Source organism: Falco rusticolus, chromosome 19 (genome assembly GCF_015220075.1).
Source record: "Falco rusticolus isolate bFalRus1 chromosome 19, bFalRus1.pri, whole genome shotgun sequence".
NCBI classification, from domain to species: domain Eukaryota; kingdom Metazoa; phylum Chordata; class Aves; order Falconiformes; family Falconidae; genus Falco; species Falco rusticolus.
In genome coordinates, this window is record NC_051205.1 from 1059357 (window position 1) to 1081003 (window position 21647).

The following is a 21647-nucleotide window of genomic DNA, read 5'->3' on the forward strand; positions in this document are numbered from 1 at the left end:
CGGGCCCTTTAGGTTGGTGACAAACAACGCTACCGTGGCGTAAAAGGCCAAATTTCCAGCTCAATGAAGACCTTTTGCTACAACTCTGAGCATGTTAAAAGACGTCATGACCATCTACAGCCACTTTAAAGCGTGCTTACTCCACCGCAGGGGCGTAAAGGGATCTCTGGATAGAAGGAGAAGACTACCTATACATTTATTAGTCTATAAAATATTTGCTTAATCCCCTAAGGACAGCACGTAGTAAATTATTAATCCCCTAAGGACAGCATGTAGTAAATTAATAACGGGAGTCACCGTAGAGCACGGCACCATGCTCAAAGCCCTACCTGGATTAAGCTCGAAAGCGCTTTATACAGGCGGTCCAGCCCCTTCCTAAAGATAAACACCCACCTACAACCCACATACATAATGCAGATAAACACTCCAGTCTTCAAAAGGCATTTTCTAAAAAAAAAATAAAAAAATCAATTACTTCATGTCGTCTCAGCACGCCAGGAAGCAGCCCCGGCACATGGATGGCAAAGCACAGCCAGCCCCAGCTCCCTCACCCCGAGTTTGTGCCAAAACACGGGACCTGCCCAGCCCCCCCCCCCCCCCGACTCCGCCGGGGCATAGATCGGGATGTTTTATTTGCACGAGACACGGCAGCTTCACCCTCGGCAAACAGCAACGCTGCTGTAACCAGATCGCTTGGCTCGAGTGCCCATTTCCAAACCACGAGAATATTTATGACAGGAACGCCTGAGCAGGAGCCGGCTAAAATTTGACGCTAAGAGTATGTGTTATCCCTGAAGGAGGAGTTTTCTAGGGATGTGCCCTGGCGACAGAAACAAAGGAGGGGTGTCAAGATGCCGGAGATTTTACCGGGTGTCCTCCTGCTCCCCATCCAATGTACTCCTGGTAAGGTGCGTGTTGGGTTTTCTCCGCCAGCGCGGAGTTCCCATTCATCCACCGGCAAAATCGTGATGTCAGCTCACCCAGCAACTACTCAGGAGGGGAAAAAGCAGGTTAGAACGCAGCCCCTCTGCGCTCCTGAGGCCGCTCCTCTCCAGGCAGACGAGTCCTGCGCTGAAGCAGCGTACAAAACGCATCATCAACCTACGGTGTTGGTAATCGCTCCTAGTATTTGTCAGCGGTGATGAGCTACTCCTCGTGTCACGCAGGAATTTCTCGCACCCTCCTTCTCTCCAGAAGGCTGACAAGTTCCAGGAGGGCAATATAATGCAATTTTTATTTTTTTTTTAGAGCTGCATTCAGCTGCACGAGCAATAAACCATCCACGATTTACGTACGGTCAGCGTCCACAGGCGCAGCGCAGCAGACTTACTCAACTCTTGCACCACGCCGTATAAAAACGGGATGCGCTAATACCACAAAAAAAAGGGATGCGCTAATACCGTATGAAAAGGGATGCAATAATACCATATAAAAAGGGATGCGATAATACCTATCTGATAACGCAGCCCCGCCGCGCACTCGCTTCTCCGTGGCCTTGGGCTCGCTCCTGTTGGAAACCGCTCCCGCCGCACTGTATTAGCATTAAAATAAATATATATATATATATATATAGGGCTCACCAGCCTGCTCCAGTGCCACCAGCATGGACTGCTCAATGAGGTCTCGCTCGATGAAGCTGCGGAAATCCTCGGTGTAGACGGTGAGGTCGGGCAGCTGGAAGGTGCAAATGGGCATCTCCAGCAGATGTTCGCTGCTGCCGTTGCTGGAGACGTGGGAGCGGGCCAGGGAGACGATGGTTGAGCTGGCGTGGGAGATGCCTCGAGACAGGCGCTTTTCTGGGAGGGAAAGATAAAAAAAAACCAAACCACCTGAACAGGGCAGGAGCAGCAAACCTCACCGGAGCCATTCCCAAACCGCTGCCTTCCGCTAGTGTTTTTCTGGTTGCCGGTAGCTGGGTTGCCCCAGCATATAAATATTTCAGGCACCAGAAGGAAGATTTAATTGATCCGTATCGTTTTGGTGACACTGACCTTGCACAATATCATCCTGCCGCTGGAGCGGCGGGCGCCCGGGACGAGCCGCTTCTTTTTCGGGGGGTCTGTAGCCGCGTCCCTCGTTGAAGGAATGGGGTAGGTTGCCGGCGTGCACTTGCCTCAGCTGCTCGAAGTCACTCAGGGCTGCGCTCAGATCCCAGTTCTTGCCTGGACGGGAAGGTAGCGACAGTGGTCACTGACAGCGGAAAGAAATAGAGAGGGTTCCTCCGTGCTAGAAACTCATCACAGGGGGGGTTATCACGGAGCGGGAAGGCTGCCCGGCAGGAACACGGGGGGATGCAGGGAGCAGCACCGCTCCTTCAGCTGGGCACTCTATTTCTGTCCAGGATTTGCATTTCTGGAAGAGTCCAGGAACCCCAAGTGCCCAGAGAGCGTTGGCTCTGCTGCAGGGGCGGCTCACACGTCACATCTGCAAAGGCAGGGGCAGAGCCCAGAGCGAGTGGCTGCCCTTGGACGTCACAAGACCCAAAGACCTCACCGCCAAAAAAACCCCAAACCCCAGCAAAAACCGCCTCACCGGGTGGTTTGGGTGGGAGGGGGCCGTAAAGACCCCCCAGTGCCACCCCTGCCCTGGGCTGGGACACCTCCCGCTACAGCGGGTGCTCAGAGCCCCGTCCCGCTTGAACTGGAGTGTCCCCAGGGACGGGGCACCCACCAGGATGGGGCACCCACGGGGACAGGGCACCCACTGCCAGGGACCCACCACACCAAACCTCGCCCTTCTCTCCGGTGTGAGATGGCACTTTGCCAGAACAAGGTTCCCGGCTGTAAAACGAAGGGCAGGGTCCCCGTGCCGGGATGGGGACACACCGCCCTGAGCAAGGGGAAATGGAATGAGGCTGTGTCACATCCACCAGCATCGAGCTAAACCCCCGGCCCTTTTTTTTTTTTTTTTTTTTTTTTATAACCCTCCAACCACCAGGACGCTGATCCCCCTGCCGGCACCGCGCGCAGCCCCCGGCTCCCCTTTACCCCATCAGCACAGCGGGATGCTGCACTGAAAACACGCGCCGCAACGCCCGATTTCAAAAGCTGCTGGTTTGTAAAACCCCTTTTTTTTACATCTCCCCGCACAGTTTCAGAGGCGGCCACCCAATTCTTTTTCAGCTGACACCTAAAATCTAGAAGCCAGCAAGGTGCCAGCCGGGCAGGTGGCATCTAGGAGAGTTTTCATCTGGCTCGGGTCACTGCTGGCCAGATAAATTATTCAGCAAAACAGCTTGAACTTCGTGGAGTTAAGCGAATCCTTAAAGCAGTTCCATCCCCTCTTAATATTACGCAGCAAGTGGCAAAACCATAATATATATTAATAAACTGAAAGCTTTCTGCACAATAAATTGACCTTTTCGAAGCCGCTGTCTCGCAAAGACAAGTGTACGTAGCAAAAAAACCCCCCCCAAACAAACAACCCTACCATATGGCTTACATCTAGGATAATTGTGATTTATTTTTTTTTATTTTATTTTTTAATGAACGTTGTTAATCTAGACTCTTAAATTAGCAAACGCTGTAGAAAGCAAGCCAACTTTATATATAGCAACGCCACGACAGGAAAGATATATAAACCACCAGTGGGTTTACGTGATAGCTCAGGGACAATAAAAGAAGTCATTACGTTTAATTCCCTAAAGGAAATACGCTTCTCAAGTATTTAAATTCTTTTGAGAGATGTAATTTGCAGCATTTAACAACTGACTCCAAACGGAAAGTTATTTTAAGCTGTACCTTCTGAGTCAAAGGGATTTATTCCCCCCCCCCCGCCTTTTTTTTTTTAAATAAAGTAATGAATCAGTATCAAGGAATGAGAATGTCCCATCAGATTAAAATTAAATTTGCTGCTGTATCACTATTTGCTTGACCGCATTGGCGACGGGAGGATGCTCCAGTGGCACCGACCCATCACAGCTGCATTTCCCAAGGACCTTCGCCAGCAGCTGATTCAAAAATTGAAAAAAATAAAAATAAAAAATAATCCTGAAGTTTGGAAACTCTACATGGAACTCTGGCAGCTGCCGGGCTCGTAAATCCCAACGACCACGGCGCCGGGAAGGGCGCGCTGGGTGGACTCGGCACCATGGTGGTTCCCTGCGGAGGGAGAGGTGGGGAGATCCTTTGGGAAGATCCTTCGGGAAGAGCCCTGGCACCGAGCAGGTTTGGCGGGTGCTGGGATGATAACAGGGAGGTTCCCTCCTCCGGCAGAAACCCGGCGTCCCCTGGGGACACAGCGCAGAGAGACCCGGAGCCCGTCTCCCACGCAGCACTACAGCCCTCGCTGCCTCATCGCCGCGTGATGGCAATCAGCAGAACCTACATAATTTCACTGATGACCACGTGCTCCTCTCCCCCAGCTCCTCAGCTCCCTGTGCCTCTCCATGCTGCCACGGCGATGGGTTTCCATCAGTGCTGGAGCACCGCGAAGCCCATCGGGAGGACCATCAGGAAGCCCATCAGGAAGTCCATTGGGAAGCCCATCAGGAGGACCATCGGGAAGCCCACCAGGAGGACCATCGGGAAGCCCATCAGGAGGACCATCGGGAAGCCCATCAGGAGGACCATCGGGAAGCCCACCAGGAGGACCATCGGGAAGCCCACCAGGAGGACCATCGGGAAGCCCATCAGGAGGACCATCGGGAAGCCCACCAGGAGGACCATCGGGAAGCCCACCAGGAGGACCATCGGGAAGCCCACCAGGAGGACCATCGGGAAGCCCACCAGGAGGACCATCAGGAAGCCCATTGGAAAGTCCATCGGGAGGACCATCGGGAAGCCCATCAGGAGGACCATCGGGAAGCCCATCAGGAGGACCATCGGGAAGCCCACCAGGAGGACCATCGGGAAGCCCATCAGGAGGACCATCGGGAAGCCCACCAGGAGGACCATCGGGAAGCCCATCAGGAGGACCATTGGGAAGCCCTTCAGGAGGACCATCAGGAAGCCCATTGGAAAGTCCATCGGGAGGACCATCGGGAAGCCCATCAGGAGGACCATTGGGAAGCCCAGCGGGAAGCCCATCAGGAGGACCATCGGGAAGCCCATCAGGAAGCTCATCAGCAGGACCATTGGGAAGCCCTTCAGGAGGACCATCGGGAAGCTCATCAGGAAGCCCATCGGGAAGTCCATCAGGAAAGTCCATTGGGAAGTCCATCAGGAAGTCCATCGGCAAGCCCACTGGGAAGCCCGTCACTCTGACCTCCCGTCACCACCAGACCCCAACTTCACTCAACGCGTGCACAAAACTCAACGCACAGGCAGAAAACACGATGTAAGTTGCTCCTGTTGCCCTCAGACCTCACATCTGAACAACTCACTTAATACACCTACTTCATCTGACTGCTTTCACTAATACCCACCCCTCAAAAAAAGGCAAATCTCTCTCTTTTCCCTCGTTTCCACCCCTGGAGCTGCCAGCTCCACCAAAGGCTGCAGGAGAAATAGCAGCACGTCATAAAAATGAGCTCAACCCGCTGCTGTCCGAATAAATCAACCCAGGTGCCGAGCGGGAGCCGGAGAGCTCGAAGGAGCATCCACTTTCACCTTTCCTACGGCAAGGCTAAATATTTCTTCCAAAAGAGAATATTTGAAATCCTGCCATGAAACAAACCAACCTGAAGCCAGACCCTAAACACCCCACAACCCCCACGGCGTGCCAGCCCGCTGAGATGATGCTTAGCTGGGAAAATTCACGGGCGAAGCCCCGAAACTGCCAAAGCCGATGGGAGTTTTGAAGAGGAAAAAGGCACGAATCGCTGCGGTGAGCACCGAGCCAGGGGAGGAGAGCTAGAGCCGAGCAGGTGAAGCAAACTGCCCAAAGACACAAATTCTAGCAACAATTTCAGGGCGTTGAATTCGTTAGTGCTAGAGCAGCAGGCAGGGAGCCGGCACGGATGCTGTAGGAGCATCAGCTGGTCCCGGGTCCAAGCGACAACAGAAACGAGCCGTATTGTCCAAGAAAAAGGAGAAACAGGCAAGTGTGGTCTTGCATTCTAATTGCCCGTTGGTTAATTGTGTACAAACAACCCTGCTTCTCACGCAAGGCTTTTGTCCTCCAGCGTTACGACACACGCCGCTATTTACTCACCATCCTTTTGTCAACACGCACCCGAAGGCAACGCTCCCGAGCGAGTTTACAGCCTCAAAATTAAGCCCTGGTTATCTTTTCTCCTCTACCCTTCCCGTGGTTCTAAGTAGAGTGAAAAATATTAATAATAAAAAAATCACCTGCAGCCCTACAGCTAAAGGAACGACTTCCCCACCTGATGGGGTTTTGGAGGAAGCTGCCAGGGCAGTGTGCCCAGGCTCTCCGGGGCTGGCTTCCCCGTTTAAAAACCAAAACTTTTTAAAGTTTAAAGCAGATGACGGTTGTGTTCAACTCCCCGAGCGTCTCCACGCTCTCCATCACCACCTCAAACCGACCGGTCCTGCTGGGTAGGCAGCTCGAGCGCTGGGTGTAAAGGGGATGCTCCGCTGGGAGAGGTCACCGGCATCGGCAAAATAGCAATTTATATCGGCATAATCAAACCGCCGTCGCAAGCAGAACGAGATGTACCAGTAAAAGCACGTTTTTGCCTCGGTAATTACCCCTCCACTGCTTTCGAAAGGCGGGCAGCCCTCACCTAGCGCTATTCTGTCAACCCTTCCGAAGGCATCGCTGCTATAAAGGAAAAAAAATAAAATAAAATAAAACAAAAGCCTGAAGTTTTGCTGCTTGTGGTGAACAGCGTGCGAAGGATGGGGACCACGCTCCTGGTCGATGGGTTTTTCCAGCTGAACATTTGAAATTCGTTCCCCAACAGAGGTGTAACGAGAAACCCGGGCAGAATTTCACCAGCCGCGCCGCCGAGGGCACGATTTTCGTATCACCGGCACCAGGGGTCCTTAACTTTCCCCCCTCCCCCCCAGCTTCCCCATCAGGCACTTTCCCTTTTTTTTTTATTCCCCATTTGATTTACCTTCCAGGAGGTCTCTGGCCAGTCCCGGCTCTGCCCCCGTTGAGCGAACAAAATCCGACAGGACGATGTCCATAGCCGAGGTGGTGCGCTCATGGATCCCGCTGGGCAGCTGGGGTCGGCGGCGCCGGATCAGCACCGCGGCATCGACCTGCGGACCGAGAAGGCGCAGGGCTCGCGTTACAGCGTATAAAATAATTAACCCGGCCGAGCTGGCTGGGAACCATCCCATGGCAGGTGCCAAGGGGGGAGAATAAACCGCCCCCTCCCCCCAACTAACGGTGCTTTGGGACTGCTGTTGAGTGCATTAATAACTGGGAGAAAAATAAAATAAAATAGGGATTTTGCGGCTTTCTCCCCACATGCAAAGGGGGGTAACGGCTCTGCTAACGGTGGCAAATCCAGGGAAAAAAAACCCAAAACAATTCTCATCCCAAAGGCGGTGGAGCTTTTCTTTCCAAAATCACGAATACACCGCTAGGAATTAAATTTATTTGGGAGCAAAACATCAGCATTAGAACAACATAAAAAGCCCCTTTCAGGCAAAAAATAAAATAAAAATAAAATCCAAACAATTCCTCCTTGCAGAAAACCACAAGTGACCGGTGCGGATCACCTTCCCAGAAGGGAGCAAAGAGCCTGCCCGAAGGCGAATTATGTAAATCTGAATTTTTAGCAGGTCCGGAGATTTGGAAAGGTGTGTGCTCAAATCCTGATTTTCTGCATTCCTCCCCCCCGAAACGGCGAGCAGCGGGAGCCCGGACTGGGTAGAAAGCTCTACTGGGTTGGGTTGTCTTTTTTTTTTAAAATTTTTTATTTTATTTTTCAGTTAAGGCTCTGCCGGGTGGGGTTGTCTTTTTTATTATTATGATTTTTTATTTTATTTTTCAGTTAAAGCTCTGCCAGATTGGGTTGTCTTTTTTTTTTTTTAAAAAAAATTATTTTATTTTTCAGTTAAAGCTCTGCCGGGTAGGGTTGTCTTTTTTCTTTTTAATAAAATTATTTTATTTTTCAGTTAAAGCTCTGCCGGGTGGGGTTGTCTTTTTTAAAAAAAACTTTTCATTTCATTTTTCAGTTAAAGCTCTGCCGGGTAGGGTTGTCTTTTTTCTTTTTAATAAAATTATTTTATTTTTCAGTTAAAGCTCTGCCAGGTGGGGTTGTCTTTTTTTTTTTTTTTTAAATTTTTATTTTATTTTTCAGTTAAAGGGTCATGATAAAAATTCTACTGTCGAGGAACAGAAACCGCTGGGGGGAAAAAAAAAAAAATCCCAAACTGAAAATTTGAACACGAAGAAGAGGGGAAAAAAAATGTGCCAGGCTGGTCGAGGGAGGCATTGCTGTACTGAGCGTAGGAGAGGCAATTTCAGTGTTACATGGAAGACGCCGAAACCTGTTTTCCTTGGAAAAAAAGACTTTTTTTCAGGATTACTCTCAAAAATGGGCAAAACCTGGCTTTGATGGCTAAATACTGCCCTGCTGGCGGGTCATTCGCTTATTAATTGGATGTGTGCAGAAAAATTATTTGATTTTTTTTATCGCCGTGGCGATCTTGGGGCTGTTGTTAGCTGAAGACAACCCCGAAACGACGTGTGTTCGGACAGTAAAATAAATAAAATAAAATAAAATTCACTGTCCAGCAACGGCTGCAGGCGACACGTGCACCCCAGCATCTACGGTGCCATCCCGACCGTGGGGTACAATCCCTACACCAGCTTTTCCCCTTCTATTGCAAACAGAAAAGTGCTGATGACAACGTGTTTGGGACTAAATCCCAGGTTAGTTTATTTATATATTTATATTTATATTATTATTTATATACTGAGTTATTTGCAGGATGCTCCGGTGGGAATTAAGGCAAATTAAATGCTGAATAACCATGATTTCATCCTCGGAACAATCCAGCTGAAGCCCATGCGGCCACCAGCATCCCCATCCCGAGCCGATGGGATGTCATCCCCCGCCCCCCCCCAAAAAAAAAGCCCCGAGGTGCCGGTTTTCCTCCGGTATTTCATCAGAACGAGATCAAAAGGGCAAAAGGACAAATAAAAAAATTGCCTGAAAATACCGGAGGGACATCGCCAGCGCGTCGGCCGCAGATGCAAAGCTCCAGCTGCAAAACGCACCAACGGGATTTAGGGGATGAATTCGCCACTCTAGCAAAGCGGTCCCTCTGAGGTTTTTTTTTCACAGCTTTGGTACAAATCCAGGATACTGAAGAAAGGCATCCTATCCCACGGTCCCGTTATCCATCACATCCCAAATATCCATTATTTCTTTATCCATTATGTTCTTGAAGTCCTCCGAAAAATCCCACCCCCCATCATCAGTGCTTCAAGGAAATGCTACTTCCTAAATATTTACGTTTTAAGCTATTCCAGGGGAAAAACAAACAAACAAACAAAAAAACAACAAGCAAAGCCCAAAGGTGCTGTCCCATACTCCCAAAGTTTTTCTCTTCCAGGCTGCGCACAAAGGGAGAGCGGGATTTTGAGTCCTTGCTCCCACCACCACCCGTCCAGCATCTTCCCAGCAGTGAAAAGCTGAACCAAAATTGCCTTAATTTGCAAAGACGTTAATGAGAACTGCTTGGTGATGGGAGGGAAGACCCAGAAACACCGACAAAGTGCGCTTCCCAACATTCCCGTAATTTTCTTCCCCCTCGCCGACGCTCCTCCAAGATATTCCCACCTCTCGCGCATCCCTTGAGGTGCTTCTCCTTTAACTCCCCAAAGCTTCTGGCAAACCAGCGCGTTTGCCTTCACTGCGTTTTCAGGAGTGGGGAATTCCCATCTCCGAGCTCTTCCGATAATAAAAATCCGGATTTGAGAGGGGGGGAAAACTGCCGGCGCAGAGCCAGCTTGGCGCGGCTTCGTTATCAACTCCCAATTAAAACAGCCTTCAGAGCTCCCAAAAGCGGGCAGGAATTCTTGGCAGCGATCCTCCCATTGCGATAAGGCTCTGTCATCACCTTCCCATCAATTTTTTTTTTTTTTTTTTGGGGGGGGGGAAGGGGGCTGGAAATAAAACTTTTTTCCTGCTTTTAGCATGAACGCCGCAGCTCAAATCACAACAGCAGCGCCGCGGGGTCCACGCCGCTTCCTGGGGGCGAAGCCATCACCTACGGGAGTGACACCAAAGGTGACACCCCCACCGTACATATTCAATATTTTAGCTAAGAAAAAAAAAAGGTAATTAATTCGCTGGGGAGCTGTCATGCTTCCCTGGCTGAAGTTTTCAAAATTTGGAGGGGGGAGGAAAAAAAAAAAAAAATTAAAAAAAAAAAATAAAAAAAATCGCCCAAACAAACCCACATCCAGAAAACATCAAAATGCTTTTATTTGCAAAAAGGCGACTGCGCTGTCCCCCCTGGAGGTGCCAACAGCAGCTCCGCTCCGTAAATCTGGAGGATTTACACCTCGGTTCGGCCTCACGTGGATGAGGTTTCCCAAAAAATTTGCATAGAGGAGCAGAAGCGATGTCGGGGAAGGTAAACGCCTCCTTCCCAGCGAAATCTGGGGAAAGATTTTTATTTATTTGAATAACCGCAGCGCCGGGACGCGCACAATTGCGCATTGTTATCTGCGCCCTGTCAGTAAAAGTATTTGGCAGGTAGGGCATCGGGCGGCAGCGCAGCGGTGGGTGTTTATGTGGCATCTGGCATATTTTGGGAGGGGGGGGATGCTGCAAAATATGTATCCAGCCCCATCTCCAACGGACAGAATTGATCCCATTTCAGCCACCTGCCCACCAACACCCCAGGGAAGCCAGGCTGAGGGATGCAGCGTGTTTACTCCTGTTCAGCTCTATCTTAAAAATATGGGGAAAAAATAATAATAATAATTTAAAAAAAAAAAAATCACTTCCAAGGGAATAAACCGCGTGCTGGTTTGGCCGCTGCAGGATGCGGGGGTTGGGGCTCCAGGCCCTTCGTTGTAATCCTAATTTTCTGGATTTGTAATCCAGTTCCCTCCCTCCAGCAGCTCCCCGTGGCTGTCCTGTGGCTCTGTTCTCTCCCGAGATCCATCGCATTTTCTCTCCCACAGTTCCACGTCCGCTCCAGTCTCACCGGTAGGAGGTTGCCCGCGGCGCCGCAACACCCCCGATGGGGATTATCCATCCCATTGCCGCCTCCCGCGAGGAGCTGCCTTCCACTGGTAACTGCAGAGCATTAAATCCGCCGAAGGTTTCCAGCCCAGCTACTTTTGGTCCAGATTTTTGAAACTGTAGGAGACGCTCAGCCCCTTTTCAGCCGACGGATTTCACCAGAGCGTGCCGCGCGTCGGTGAAAAACCGGCGAAGCCCAGGGGCAACGAGCTCCAAACCAAAGCAGCAGCAGGGGTTAAAACCCAAACCGAACAAGGCGAAGCAGCGAGAGGAGTCCCAAGAGGAAAAGCTCCAGGGAAAAACCAACCTTCTCCCAGCGTTGGCGGCAGCACTGGCGGCTCGCCCGGAGCCTTCCACCGAGGATGTGCCGCGTGAGCTCTGGAGCTGACAGCGGTGTCAATATTGGCTTCGAACCGCGTGTGCCGCCGCGTTTGGGGAAAACCACGATGTCCTTGGCTGGCAGGAATCCTCCGAGCCCAGCGCCCGCTCTGCTGTGCCGCCGGTGCCCAGCTACGCGGGCAAAACGCGAGGGAGCAGAGCCGGAGCCGCTCGCTCCTGGTTAAAAAATAACCCAACCCCGCGTTGGAGGCGAGCGCTGGCACCCTCCAGCTCTCGGCGTTCCGCTTTTCCCCATCCGGCTAACATTAGTGTTTTCAATTTTAACATGAGTAAAATGAGAGGATTGCCTTTCCTCCCCCCTCATCCCAGGCACCGGCACCCTGCCCCCTTCCCATGCCCCCCGGCTCTCGCCCAAGCACCATAAAGATAAGAAATGGGGTAAAAGCTCAGCGCAGCTCCGGCGGAACCCACGTTCACCCCATTTTCCATCCTCCTCCTCCTTCAGGAACACACAAATTTTAATTACAAGCTGCAGACGCCGCCAGCTGAGGCCACCAGCTGCATTTCCAGCCGTCCTAAAAGCCGCTTGTTTTTATGGATGTTCAGATCTCCGGGAGCCTCCGGTCTGACATTTCCATCGGCTGCACTGCGCGGGCACGGGACAATGTTGGCGTTTTCAAACCTCGGGGAAATCCACGTCTTTTTAGAGCATCTCGGCGTAACGGCGGGCACGGGTTCCAAAGCATCTCCCTCCCGACACAAACGGCTTGGTTAGGGTAAGCGGAAAAACACCTACCCCATAGGGACGCCACGACATTTCGTTAGCTAATGCTTGTAAAATGTGATAAAAAGCTTAATTAAGCCTCGCCCTTATGAGACACTGGAAGGATTTGCAAGCAGGAGACCCGTGAGTGCTAGGCAGCGAAAACACGAGCCTGGAAAGAGTTTTCACGTCCCGGGCAGGCACCACTGGATGCTTCACATATAACCTTGGGGAAAATCCCAGAAAAACAGCAACGGGATTCGCCTGGAAGTCAGAGGTGAAGATCCCGGCCGGTGTTTTAACCGTTCACCTGCAGAAGAGCACAACACTCAAGGCTAATGAATAACAAATTTGTTATGCTCCGGACCGGGCTCCAACACGAGGGACAGCCAGCTGCGGGGCTGAGCCTCACCAAGACCAGCCTTTTTTTTTTTTTTTTTTTAAAAAAAATAATAATTTTTTTTTTCTTTATAAGGGCTTATAAAAGCAATTTACGGGCTGATCAGGTCCAAGGAAAGGCGTGGATTTGCCGCTGCCTGCAGCGATTTCTCCATGACAAGGCAGGAACCGCTTGGTGCTAACCCAACGGGAAGGGGTGTCGGGGCAATGGCAGCTCTCTCTGCCCCCCCCCCCCCCCCCAAAAAAAATAATCAGTCACCGTCACCGCTCCTGCTGCCCATCCACAAGAAGCCACTCAAGGTACAACAGCTTTCTGACCGCCCCGGGCTTCGATACCGCGGGCCCAAAGCAAAGCTAAAAGGTTATTAGCAAATCACAGGCCCAAAGCAAAGCTAAAAGGTTATTAGCAAATCACGCTCTGTCTGGAGAAGTTTCTAGAAGCGCACGAGCCACAGGGTGTTGCTGGAATCTACAAGAGCAAGGAGGGGACCGGCTCCAACTCCCAGCCCCTCTCCGGCCACGCGTCGGGATTTCGGGAGGTGTTTTGCAGCAAATGGTTTCAGGCTGATTCACTGGGGTTTAGGGTTTTTTTTCTTTTTTTTTTTTTTTTTCGTTGTCCTGTCCAGAAAGGATGACTGAGTTCATTGCTACTGGAAATACTTCACCCCGTTCTGCTGTCGTGCCCGAACACGCTGTCATACCTGCGGAGCGCGGTCCCCTGCGAGCCGCGGAAGGAACAACATCAGCGAACGAAGGAGGCGACTCCCCTATGAGAAAACTTTTTTTTTTTTCTCTTTCCTTTTTTTTTTTTTTTTTTTTTTATGCAAACAACACGAGGTTTCATACAAGACCTAACCCCAGGCTCACCCTCCCGGTCACCATCCAGCAACGTACCGAGCTCTTCTTCCAAACCCCCTTCCCCCTGGCACCCTGGCGCAGCAGCTGCTTTATCAGTTGTGTGCAAATAGCAGAAGAAAGCACAGAAAATGCAAATTTACAACCATGTGCTCAACACCCCTGATAAGAGCCTTCAGCATCGCAAATATTTAGGAGCCTTCATCATCCTGCCCGCTTTTACAGGAAGACCACCCTGGTTTCTGCAAGCCCATCTCAGCCGAACCAGCAGCGCGGCGTGAAATCTTCAAAAGCAGGTTGAATAAAGAAATAAAAACTTGGTACTTATTTATTTTTTTTTAGCCAGTCTCCCAGCCGCCTGGTGCTGCCCCGACGAACCCCCCGGCGTCCCGGCTTGCACAGAGAACCGGGAGCTGAGCTCAGGACCGAGCTCTCGGCGGTGCCTTGAGGGTGTCTTGGTCTGGGGAGGGGGATCAGTGGGAGGCAGGTGTCCTCCCCCAGCCCCTGGGCATCCGTTTCCTGCTCGCTCCAGGCAGCAGGACGCAGCAGCTCAAACTATATTCGGAAACTCAACAGTTTCAGCCCAAGGAAAATGTTTCCTTTTGCGTCAAAAGTCGCCACAACCTCCCTCCTTTTTAAACTCCAGCTTTTAAGTCAACGTTGTCAAAGGCACCAGCAACCCAGGAGGACTTTTGTCCTCAAGCGCGTTGAAATACCCCCTTTGCACGCAAACATTCTGATTTTAAACAGAGTTTGAGCTGGGTAGGTGCATTTCCCAGCCTAGTTGCTATAAAATTTCTTTTCTTATGATTTGGGCACGCCAAGGGCACGGCCCCGGGGGGGTGGCAGCAGCCTTTGAGCCAGCACAGGTTTGCTAACGAGGAGCACAATGAAGAAAGGACCAGGTGGCCGCAGGCCAGAGCATCCTGGGGGTCTTCAGGAGGTAGAAGCCAACCAATCCATGGGGTAAATTTACGCCACCTGTGGTTTTAAGGCTCAAAACCCCACCAGCAGCAAAGCCTCACGCCGCGCCACGCTAAACGTCGCTGGCTCCCCCGGCACGGGTGACACGCAGGGGGTTATTACATTACCTGCAGGCTCCTCTGCTGCTCCTGCCGGGATTCTGAGCCATCAGTCGGGGTCTCTTCCCCCCAGCCCACACCAGCACCACAGCACAGCGTCGTTTCAAGTGGAGCGATGCAGCGAGCCGTGAGTCACCCCGAGCTCTGAACTCTGCTAAGCTCGATCCTTACACAAACAGTCTTTCTCGCTCGGTCACCACACCCTGAAAAACAGAGTGAAAGCTGCGCATCCCAACGCGCCGGACGGATGCCTCCGCCTATCACTACCGCAAAACTGCATCCTTCCAGGCGGCGAGAACCTGCCCAGGTTCCCTCTGCCTTCAGCGAGGAAAGAGCCGTGTTTCGGTCACCCCGACGCAAACCTTCCTCCTTCCTAACGCCGATTAAAACACCAAATACCAAACGCTGGTCTAAACCAAGGGTAAAGTCAGAGAAAACACGCAGAAGCCGAGCGCCCCGCAGCTCCCTCGCTCCCTGCAGGGTAAGGCATCGCCAAAATTAATTCGCCAGGTTTCAGTAGGGACCTGCCAGAGAGATGCGGAGCATCCTGGTCCCTGCCCTAACTCCACCAGGCACATTAAAAGGGACCAAGGGAAGAAATCAGAAAAAAGGTAAAAATAATTCAGCGTAGCTCAGCTTCATCACTTGTGTCATCTAGGGCATAAGGAGAGGCAAAAACCAAAATAAAATCATCAAGCACACTTAACTAAATAAACATTTCACCCAATCTGCAGAAAAGATGGATCGTTCAGGCTTCTGATTTTGTTCAGATTTCAACCACGCGGAGACCACGTACTTCAGAAAAAAGAGAGATTTGTTTTTAAGGGCTGATGCCAAAACTAAGTATTAAACACGACCTGGAGCTCCTGTATCATAGGCGGCCTCTGTTACGTTTCCAAAGGTATTTCTAGGAATATTTAAGGAGCGTGGAAGGGCGACGCCTCTTCCCCCAGATCACCACGTGGGTTTTGGAGGAGGGCAGGAACGCCAGCCAGGTCACCAGGGCTCCGGTCCCAGCGGCACAAAGTCGTGGCACGACCTCAGCCAGGCACCTCCGCCGCATCCCAGCCTGCAGAGAGCATCTCCCAGCTGGACCAAGGCAGAGGGTGCCAAAAATCCCCGCAAGACCTTGCTCTGCCGGCCCCAGCCAGACGCTCTGCACTTCCCACATCGCTCACCTGCTTGGCTTTCCCAAGCTCCACCAGGAGGAAGCTCCGAGAAGCCACGCAGCCAACGCGCCCGACTCCCAACCCAAAATCCCACCCAAAACCGGTGCAAGGAGAGCACTCGGTGCTGACACGGAGGGAAAGGCGGCCGGCTCGCTCTCCCCGTGGAGCTGCACCCAAGCCTCGCCCCGACGGCGGGGTCATGGTGCAAACTGAGGCGAGACATCGGCGCCGTGAGTGGCCCCGCGCCCGAGCTGGCCGAGCCCTGCTCTTTACTTAACGAGCCTTATCGGAATAGCTACGAGCAAAATAAGCTACTCATGCGGCTCAGCTCCAAACGAGCAAGATCTGAAGCTCCTCCAGGGAGGTTCCTCACTTTCTCCGCTTTCCCACAGCCGCGGGATGCTGCCTCTGCCCCAGCCCGCATCCCTGACCCGACACCCGCAGGTTACCTAACGCACGCGACAGCAGCCAAAACCAAGCCGGGATTAGCAGTGTTGCGCTGAGCCTGACCTGACCTAATACCTTTATCGTGGTCGCTAAGCTCCGACTAGGTGCTGTGCAAGACAGGATAGGGCCCGCGCAGCTCTCGCTTCACCCAGGGCAAAAATCAAACTGGCTTGATGGATCCTCACCGAACCTCCGTCGCCAAAGCTCAGCCAAACAGTTATTCCTGACAAAAAGCTACGAGCTCGCCCACTCCTCCAGCCCAAGGAGAGGGCGCTGCGGATGCAAAAAGCCAGTCCACAAGGCAGAAAGCGGAATATGATTTGTAAACAGAGCCAGAAAGCAGAATATTTGTAAACAGAGGCGTCAGGCAGCTCCCGGCCAGGTCGGACATAGCACTGAGGTCGCTGGGCTGCAGCATCCCACGTTCGGTACGAGCCGCTCTTCCTGGAGTCCCCGTCCCGCCGTACCCCAGCCTCAGAAGCCGAGCTCAGAAGCCTCCTGCAGATTTTTGGCACGACCCAGGCTCCTTCAGGACAGCATGCTGTCCCCGCAAGTGGAGGTTTTTCCAGCAGGGAAAAGGCGTTCTTAAAAAAACACGCTGTTGCTCAAAAGTCGGAGCATGAGAAGAGCAGCAGTGAAGCAAGAGTCGCAGTGAGAGTTTATAAAAACATGACAATTTTCATATGCTTAACTGCTTTTAAATAGAAACTTCACCCTGTTTTCCAGAGCTACAGCCACCTGCTTCCCATTGCTCTAAATAAAACCGCACTAATTTCAACAGCCAGATCATTCTAAAACTTGGGGTGAAGAGCACGTCGGCACCGCACGGGCATGAAGCCTCCAAACCGTGTAAAAGCTGGAAAAGTCTCCAACACAAACACAGAAGCTTCATTAATTCTGAGGCTCTACCCACATGATCATCGCTCTTATTTATCAACTCCTCTTTCGAAAGGGTTTGGGCTTTTCGGGATAAATTTCTGTTTGGTGCTGAAGGGAAAACAAGGGCTCAAACCTCAACGTGGATCGTGTACTACGTTAAAAAAGGATTGTTGTTACAGTCCGATAATTAACGAGGATGAGCACACGTAATCTAGTTTTCACAGCATCCTTGCTTCCACTTAAGCATCGACTTTTCATCCCCGAAGGCTGCCCAGGGGAGAGGGCACGGGGCTGCTGCGCATTCCAGCACGGGAGGCAGCACCCAGGACACGGGGGCAACGAAGGGCTGTAAAGTTCAGTCAATAAACACCCCCTGCTTCGTGGGGCTGCACGAACTGCCTCGTCAGGATGAGGGATGGCGGCGGCAGGAACAGAAGGAGAAGAAATGATGAGGTTCCTAAAACCGTCCTTCCTTACGCTGTGGCTTGATAAAGCCATTAAATCATTTGATGAGCGCGGCAGCACCCGCTCTCATGACGTTCTCGGGAGCAGGGTTATACTCCCAAGAATTACAGTAATTATTTAATGACCCGTCTTAGGCTCCCTTCCCGTTTTAGCCCACGCCGCGGCACGCGTTTAAAACAAACGCCTCTTTCTCCAAGGCCACATGCAGGCAAATTCAAACGGAGACAAATTCACCTGCTTAAATCAGGTCACGACTATTTCCAGCGCAAACCCCGGTTTCGCCGCAGCGCCCGGCACTCGCTGTCCTTGCCAGCCTCCCGGCGGGATGCTCATAACCAGCTCCTCCGCAAACCAGGCCACGGTGGATTCTGCCACCAGTTCCACACCGTTTTCTCCCCCTAGTATTTTGATCCAGCCCCCTTCCCGCTGCGTATATCGATCTTTCTGTCATTTGGATGAGTTTACAGTTTAACTCAAGCACTCACAGGGCCAAGGCACCTGTTGGATCCGGGGCGAGAGCAGCATCACATCCCGCTGCAGCTGCACAGCACCAACTCGTCAGGAACACAGTAAACCCAGCAGAAAACGAGGAACGAGCACAAAACCTACAGCGCCAGAAAGGCCACGTTCCTGATCTTGGGAAGTATCTGGGCACACAACTCCTCCTTGCGTCCCCTGCCTCCCTCTATTCCAGCAGAGATTTGATCGCTTAATATCCACCGCTTGCACGCCGAGAGCTGGCAAGTGTTTCACACCTCCAGCCACGCTCGGAGAAAGCCTGGCTCTTCCAAGCTGCACGCTCCGCACGAGCATCCCGACACATTTCCCTTCCAGCTGTATCAACTCTTAAGAGCTGCAAGCTGCCGCCCCACCGCCCCTCTATAAACTTCCTCAGCAAGCAAAAAAAAGCACCTTCAAGGCGATTAAACATCGCTTTCCCCCAAAAACCACCACAGTGCAGACAGGCGCTGCTCAAGCTGCCGCACAGCGGCTTTGCCAGTACATTTTCCATCGAGAACATCCCCTGTATTTCCTGGGAAAAGGCAGTTTTTCTCATCCCCTGTATTTCCCGGGAAAAGGCAGCTTTCCTTTCCACACCAGGGCAAGGACTCCCAAGCAGCAGGAAGGAGTTTAGTGCCTGCGGTCCCCGCTCCGCGCAGGTTAAAGCTGTGATGCCACAACTTGTTGCGCCAACTGTTTATTTTCCTTTTACACCTACTTAAAACAGCAGCTTTTGTCCTACAGAAACTATTAACCCGAGCCTCACAACTAGCCTCGCGAGGCCTTTTATTTTAATCACTATGAAGAAGGGAAGCACCAAAGAAAAAAAAACGGCCACAGCGCTTTAAAGTCCAAGCGACCAGCCCACCCTCCTCCTGCGATACAAGAGGTTTGCACATGCTTTACACCACCGCACCCAGAAAAGCGCTGCTCCTCCAACATCGGGAGCGGCTGCAGCAGAAAGCAAACCCAAACACGAGACTCCCACTGCACCGTACGAACGGCAGCGACGGCGCTCAGCCTTCGCCAAGGCCTGGAAACACATGGCAGAGTCAGGAAGAAGAAGAAAAAATGTGACGTTTTCAGTGATCTGGAGAAATCCAGCCGTTGAGCTGGGCTTTTCCAGCTACTCGACTTACACCAACAATATCATCTTTACTCCCCCTGCAATTCAAAGTGGAAATTCATCCCCCCCCACACGCTGCAAGCGCATCGTCGCCAGCGTTGTGCCCCTAAGCACCACGCACACAGCACCGCGCCAGCGTTAGCCCATTTTACAGACGGGCAAGCGGTGGGACACAGCGTCGAGCCCAGCCGCACTCTCCCCGGTGTAACAGGGAGCTGTCGCCGCCTCCCGGGAGGATCCGTCCCGTTACCGAGCTCCTTGCGTAAGCGACTCCCACGCCACGGCGTCGGTGCAAAGACGTTTCCCTTAAGCATGGGATTGTCAGAGATGTTGGAGCCGGTGACTCACCGCCAGCCTCCTCGCCCACAAGGAAAGCATACGGAGTCCACGGCTCAGCAGCGAGACAACCTGTAATTAGCCGGACGAGAAACTCCCTTTCCTCCCCAGATTAAGATGAGTAAACTCTGGAGCTGTTTTTAAGCTCGTGTCTGGCCGAGCGAACCGAGCCCAGCCCCGACGGTTACTCACAGCTCTCCACGCTCCCGCCCGGTGCTGGTGAACCGGCATCGGGGGGGAAAAAAAAGCAACGGGGCTTTTCACCGGGACGAGCCCTCGGTAGGATGGAGGCTGCTCCGGTTCCGACGCAAAACACGGGATGGCAAAGCCGCACGGATTTCCAGGTTGCCAACAGCAATCCCGCTTGATCCGCAGCGGAGGAAAAGTAACCGGATTACGATTATTTCGTGTAAAAAAAGTCACCACAAGCGGGAACACTGCGGGCGAGCCAGCGCCCGGCTCGGGATGGGGCCACGCAGCGACCCCGGCCCGGTGGCTCCCGTGGCCCGGCCGGACCCCCCTGCCCGCCGCTCCACTCCAGCCCGAACCGCGGGGACCGGCCCCGGGGGGCTGGAGGCCACCGACCCCCCGCTGCGGGGCCCGCCGTGGGCCGGGAACGGGCGGTGCTGCCGGAGCGGAGGAGCCCCGGCCCGGGGGCTCCTCACCGGGCAGGAGCGGGGGGGGCAGCTGGGAGCCCCCGGGACCCCCCACCCCGGGACACGGCCCCAGGACCCCCCCACCGCGGGGCACAAACGGGCTCGGCCCCGGGACCCCCCACTCCCGGGGCCCGGCCTATACCGGGGATCGGCGCCGGGACCCCCAGCGCCCAACGGGCCCGGGCCCGGACCCGCCCCCGGGGCCCCCCAGCCACGACCCGGGCCCAGTCCCGGACCCCGTCACCCCCGGCCGATTCCCGACCCAGGCGGGCCCCCCCCGCCGCCCCCCGAGACAGCCCCGTGCCCCCGCGGCCCAGGCCTACCTGCGCCCTGTGCGCGACCGCCCGGCGCCGGGGCCCAGAGCCACCGCCGGAGCCGCCGCCGCCCGCAGCCGCCGTTCCCGCCCGGAGCGCTTTGGCGGGCGCACGCGGCCGCCCCGCCCCCGGCCCGGCCCAGCCAATGGCGGCACCGCCCCCGCTCCCGCCGCGCCCCGACGGCGCCTGCGCGGAGCAGGGCGCCCCCTAGGGGCGGGGCGGGGCGGGGGCGCGCGCCGGGGGACGGGCCCCGCGTGGGGCCTGAGAGCCCGAGTGGGGCCGGAACCGCCCGAGTCGGGCCGGGACAACCCGAGTTGGGCCTGAGAGCCCCTGTGGGGCCAGAACATCCAGTGTGGGGCCTGAGCCCGATTGGGGCCTGAGATCCTGAGTGGGGCCTGAGATTCTGAGTGGGGCCTGAACATCCCACATGGGGCCAGAACATCCCACATGGGGCCTGAGATCCTGAGTGGGGCCTGAGCCCCCATGTGGGGCCTTTGAGCCCCAGTGGGGCCTCAACGCCCCATGTGGGGCCTTCAACCCCCCACGTGGGGCCTGAGACCATCAGTGGGGCCCGAACATCCCATGGGATGTTCCTGCATGGGGCCTGAGGTCTCCAGTGGGGCCTGAGCCGCCATGTGGGGCCTGAGAGCCCAAGTGGGACCTGAACGTCCTAAATGGGGCCAGAGCCCTTGGGTGGGGCCTGAACCCCCCATGTGGGGCTTCACCCTCTGCACGGGCCCTGAGCCCCCACTGTGGGGCCTGAATGTCCCTCATGGGGCCCCTGGGGCCTCAACCCCCCATGTGGGGCCTGAGATCCTGAGTGGGGCCTGAGCCCCCATGTGGGGCCTCAACCGCTGTGTGGGGCTTCACCCTCTGCACAGGCTGTGAGCCCCCAGTGTGGGGCCTGAATGTCCCTCATGGGGCTCCTGGGGCCTGACCCCCCATGTGGGACCTGAGAGCATCTGTGGGGCCTGAACATCCTGTGGGATGTTCCCACATGCGGCCTGACCCCGCAGTGTGGGGCCTGACCCCCCATGTGGGGCCTGACCCCCTATGTGGGGCCTGTGCCTTGGGAACCCGGGAGCCCAAGGGGAAGGTGCCCGGGCCCCTGAGACCAATTCCCACCGGGAATTGCTTTCCCAGCCAGGGCAAGGACATGCGGCCCCCCACTCTGCCCCATGGCCTGGGGGGACAATGCCGAGTGGGCTGGCTGGCACCGGGGCCTGTGGGAGCAGGAAAGCCCGGCTGAGT

At 54.0% G+C, this 21647-nt stretch overlaps 1 protein-coding gene across 5 annotated transcripts in view; it reads right to left on the reverse strand.

Moving 5' to 3' along the window:
- The window catches only part of OTUD7B (OTU deubiquitinase 7B), a 33658-nt gene extending 13146 nt beyond the window's left edge, over window positions 1–20512 (reverse strand). The window contains exons 1-5 of one of the 5 annotated variants that reach the window (XM_037411981.1): window positions 20406–20443; window positions 14513–14706; window positions 6965–7112; window positions 1992–2162; window positions 1581–1796 (exon numbers count right to left, since the gene is read on the reverse strand). In XM_037411981.1, the coding sequence (XP_037267878.1) occupies window positions 1581–1796; window positions 1992–2162; window positions 6965–7037 (460 nt within the window). In that variant the 5' untranslated portion in view covers window positions 7038–7112; window positions 14513–14706; window positions 20406–20443. Of the gene's footprint in view, window positions 1–1580; window positions 1797–1991; window positions 2163–4326; window positions 4644–6964; window positions 7113–11372; window positions 11549–14512; window positions 14707–20405 lie in introns of those variants that run through there. The other 4 variants (XM_037411978.1, XM_037411980.1, XM_037411982.1 and 1 more) reach the window with 4 other exon arrangements.
- Between the last annotated feature and the right edge of the window lie 1135 nt (window positions 20513–21647).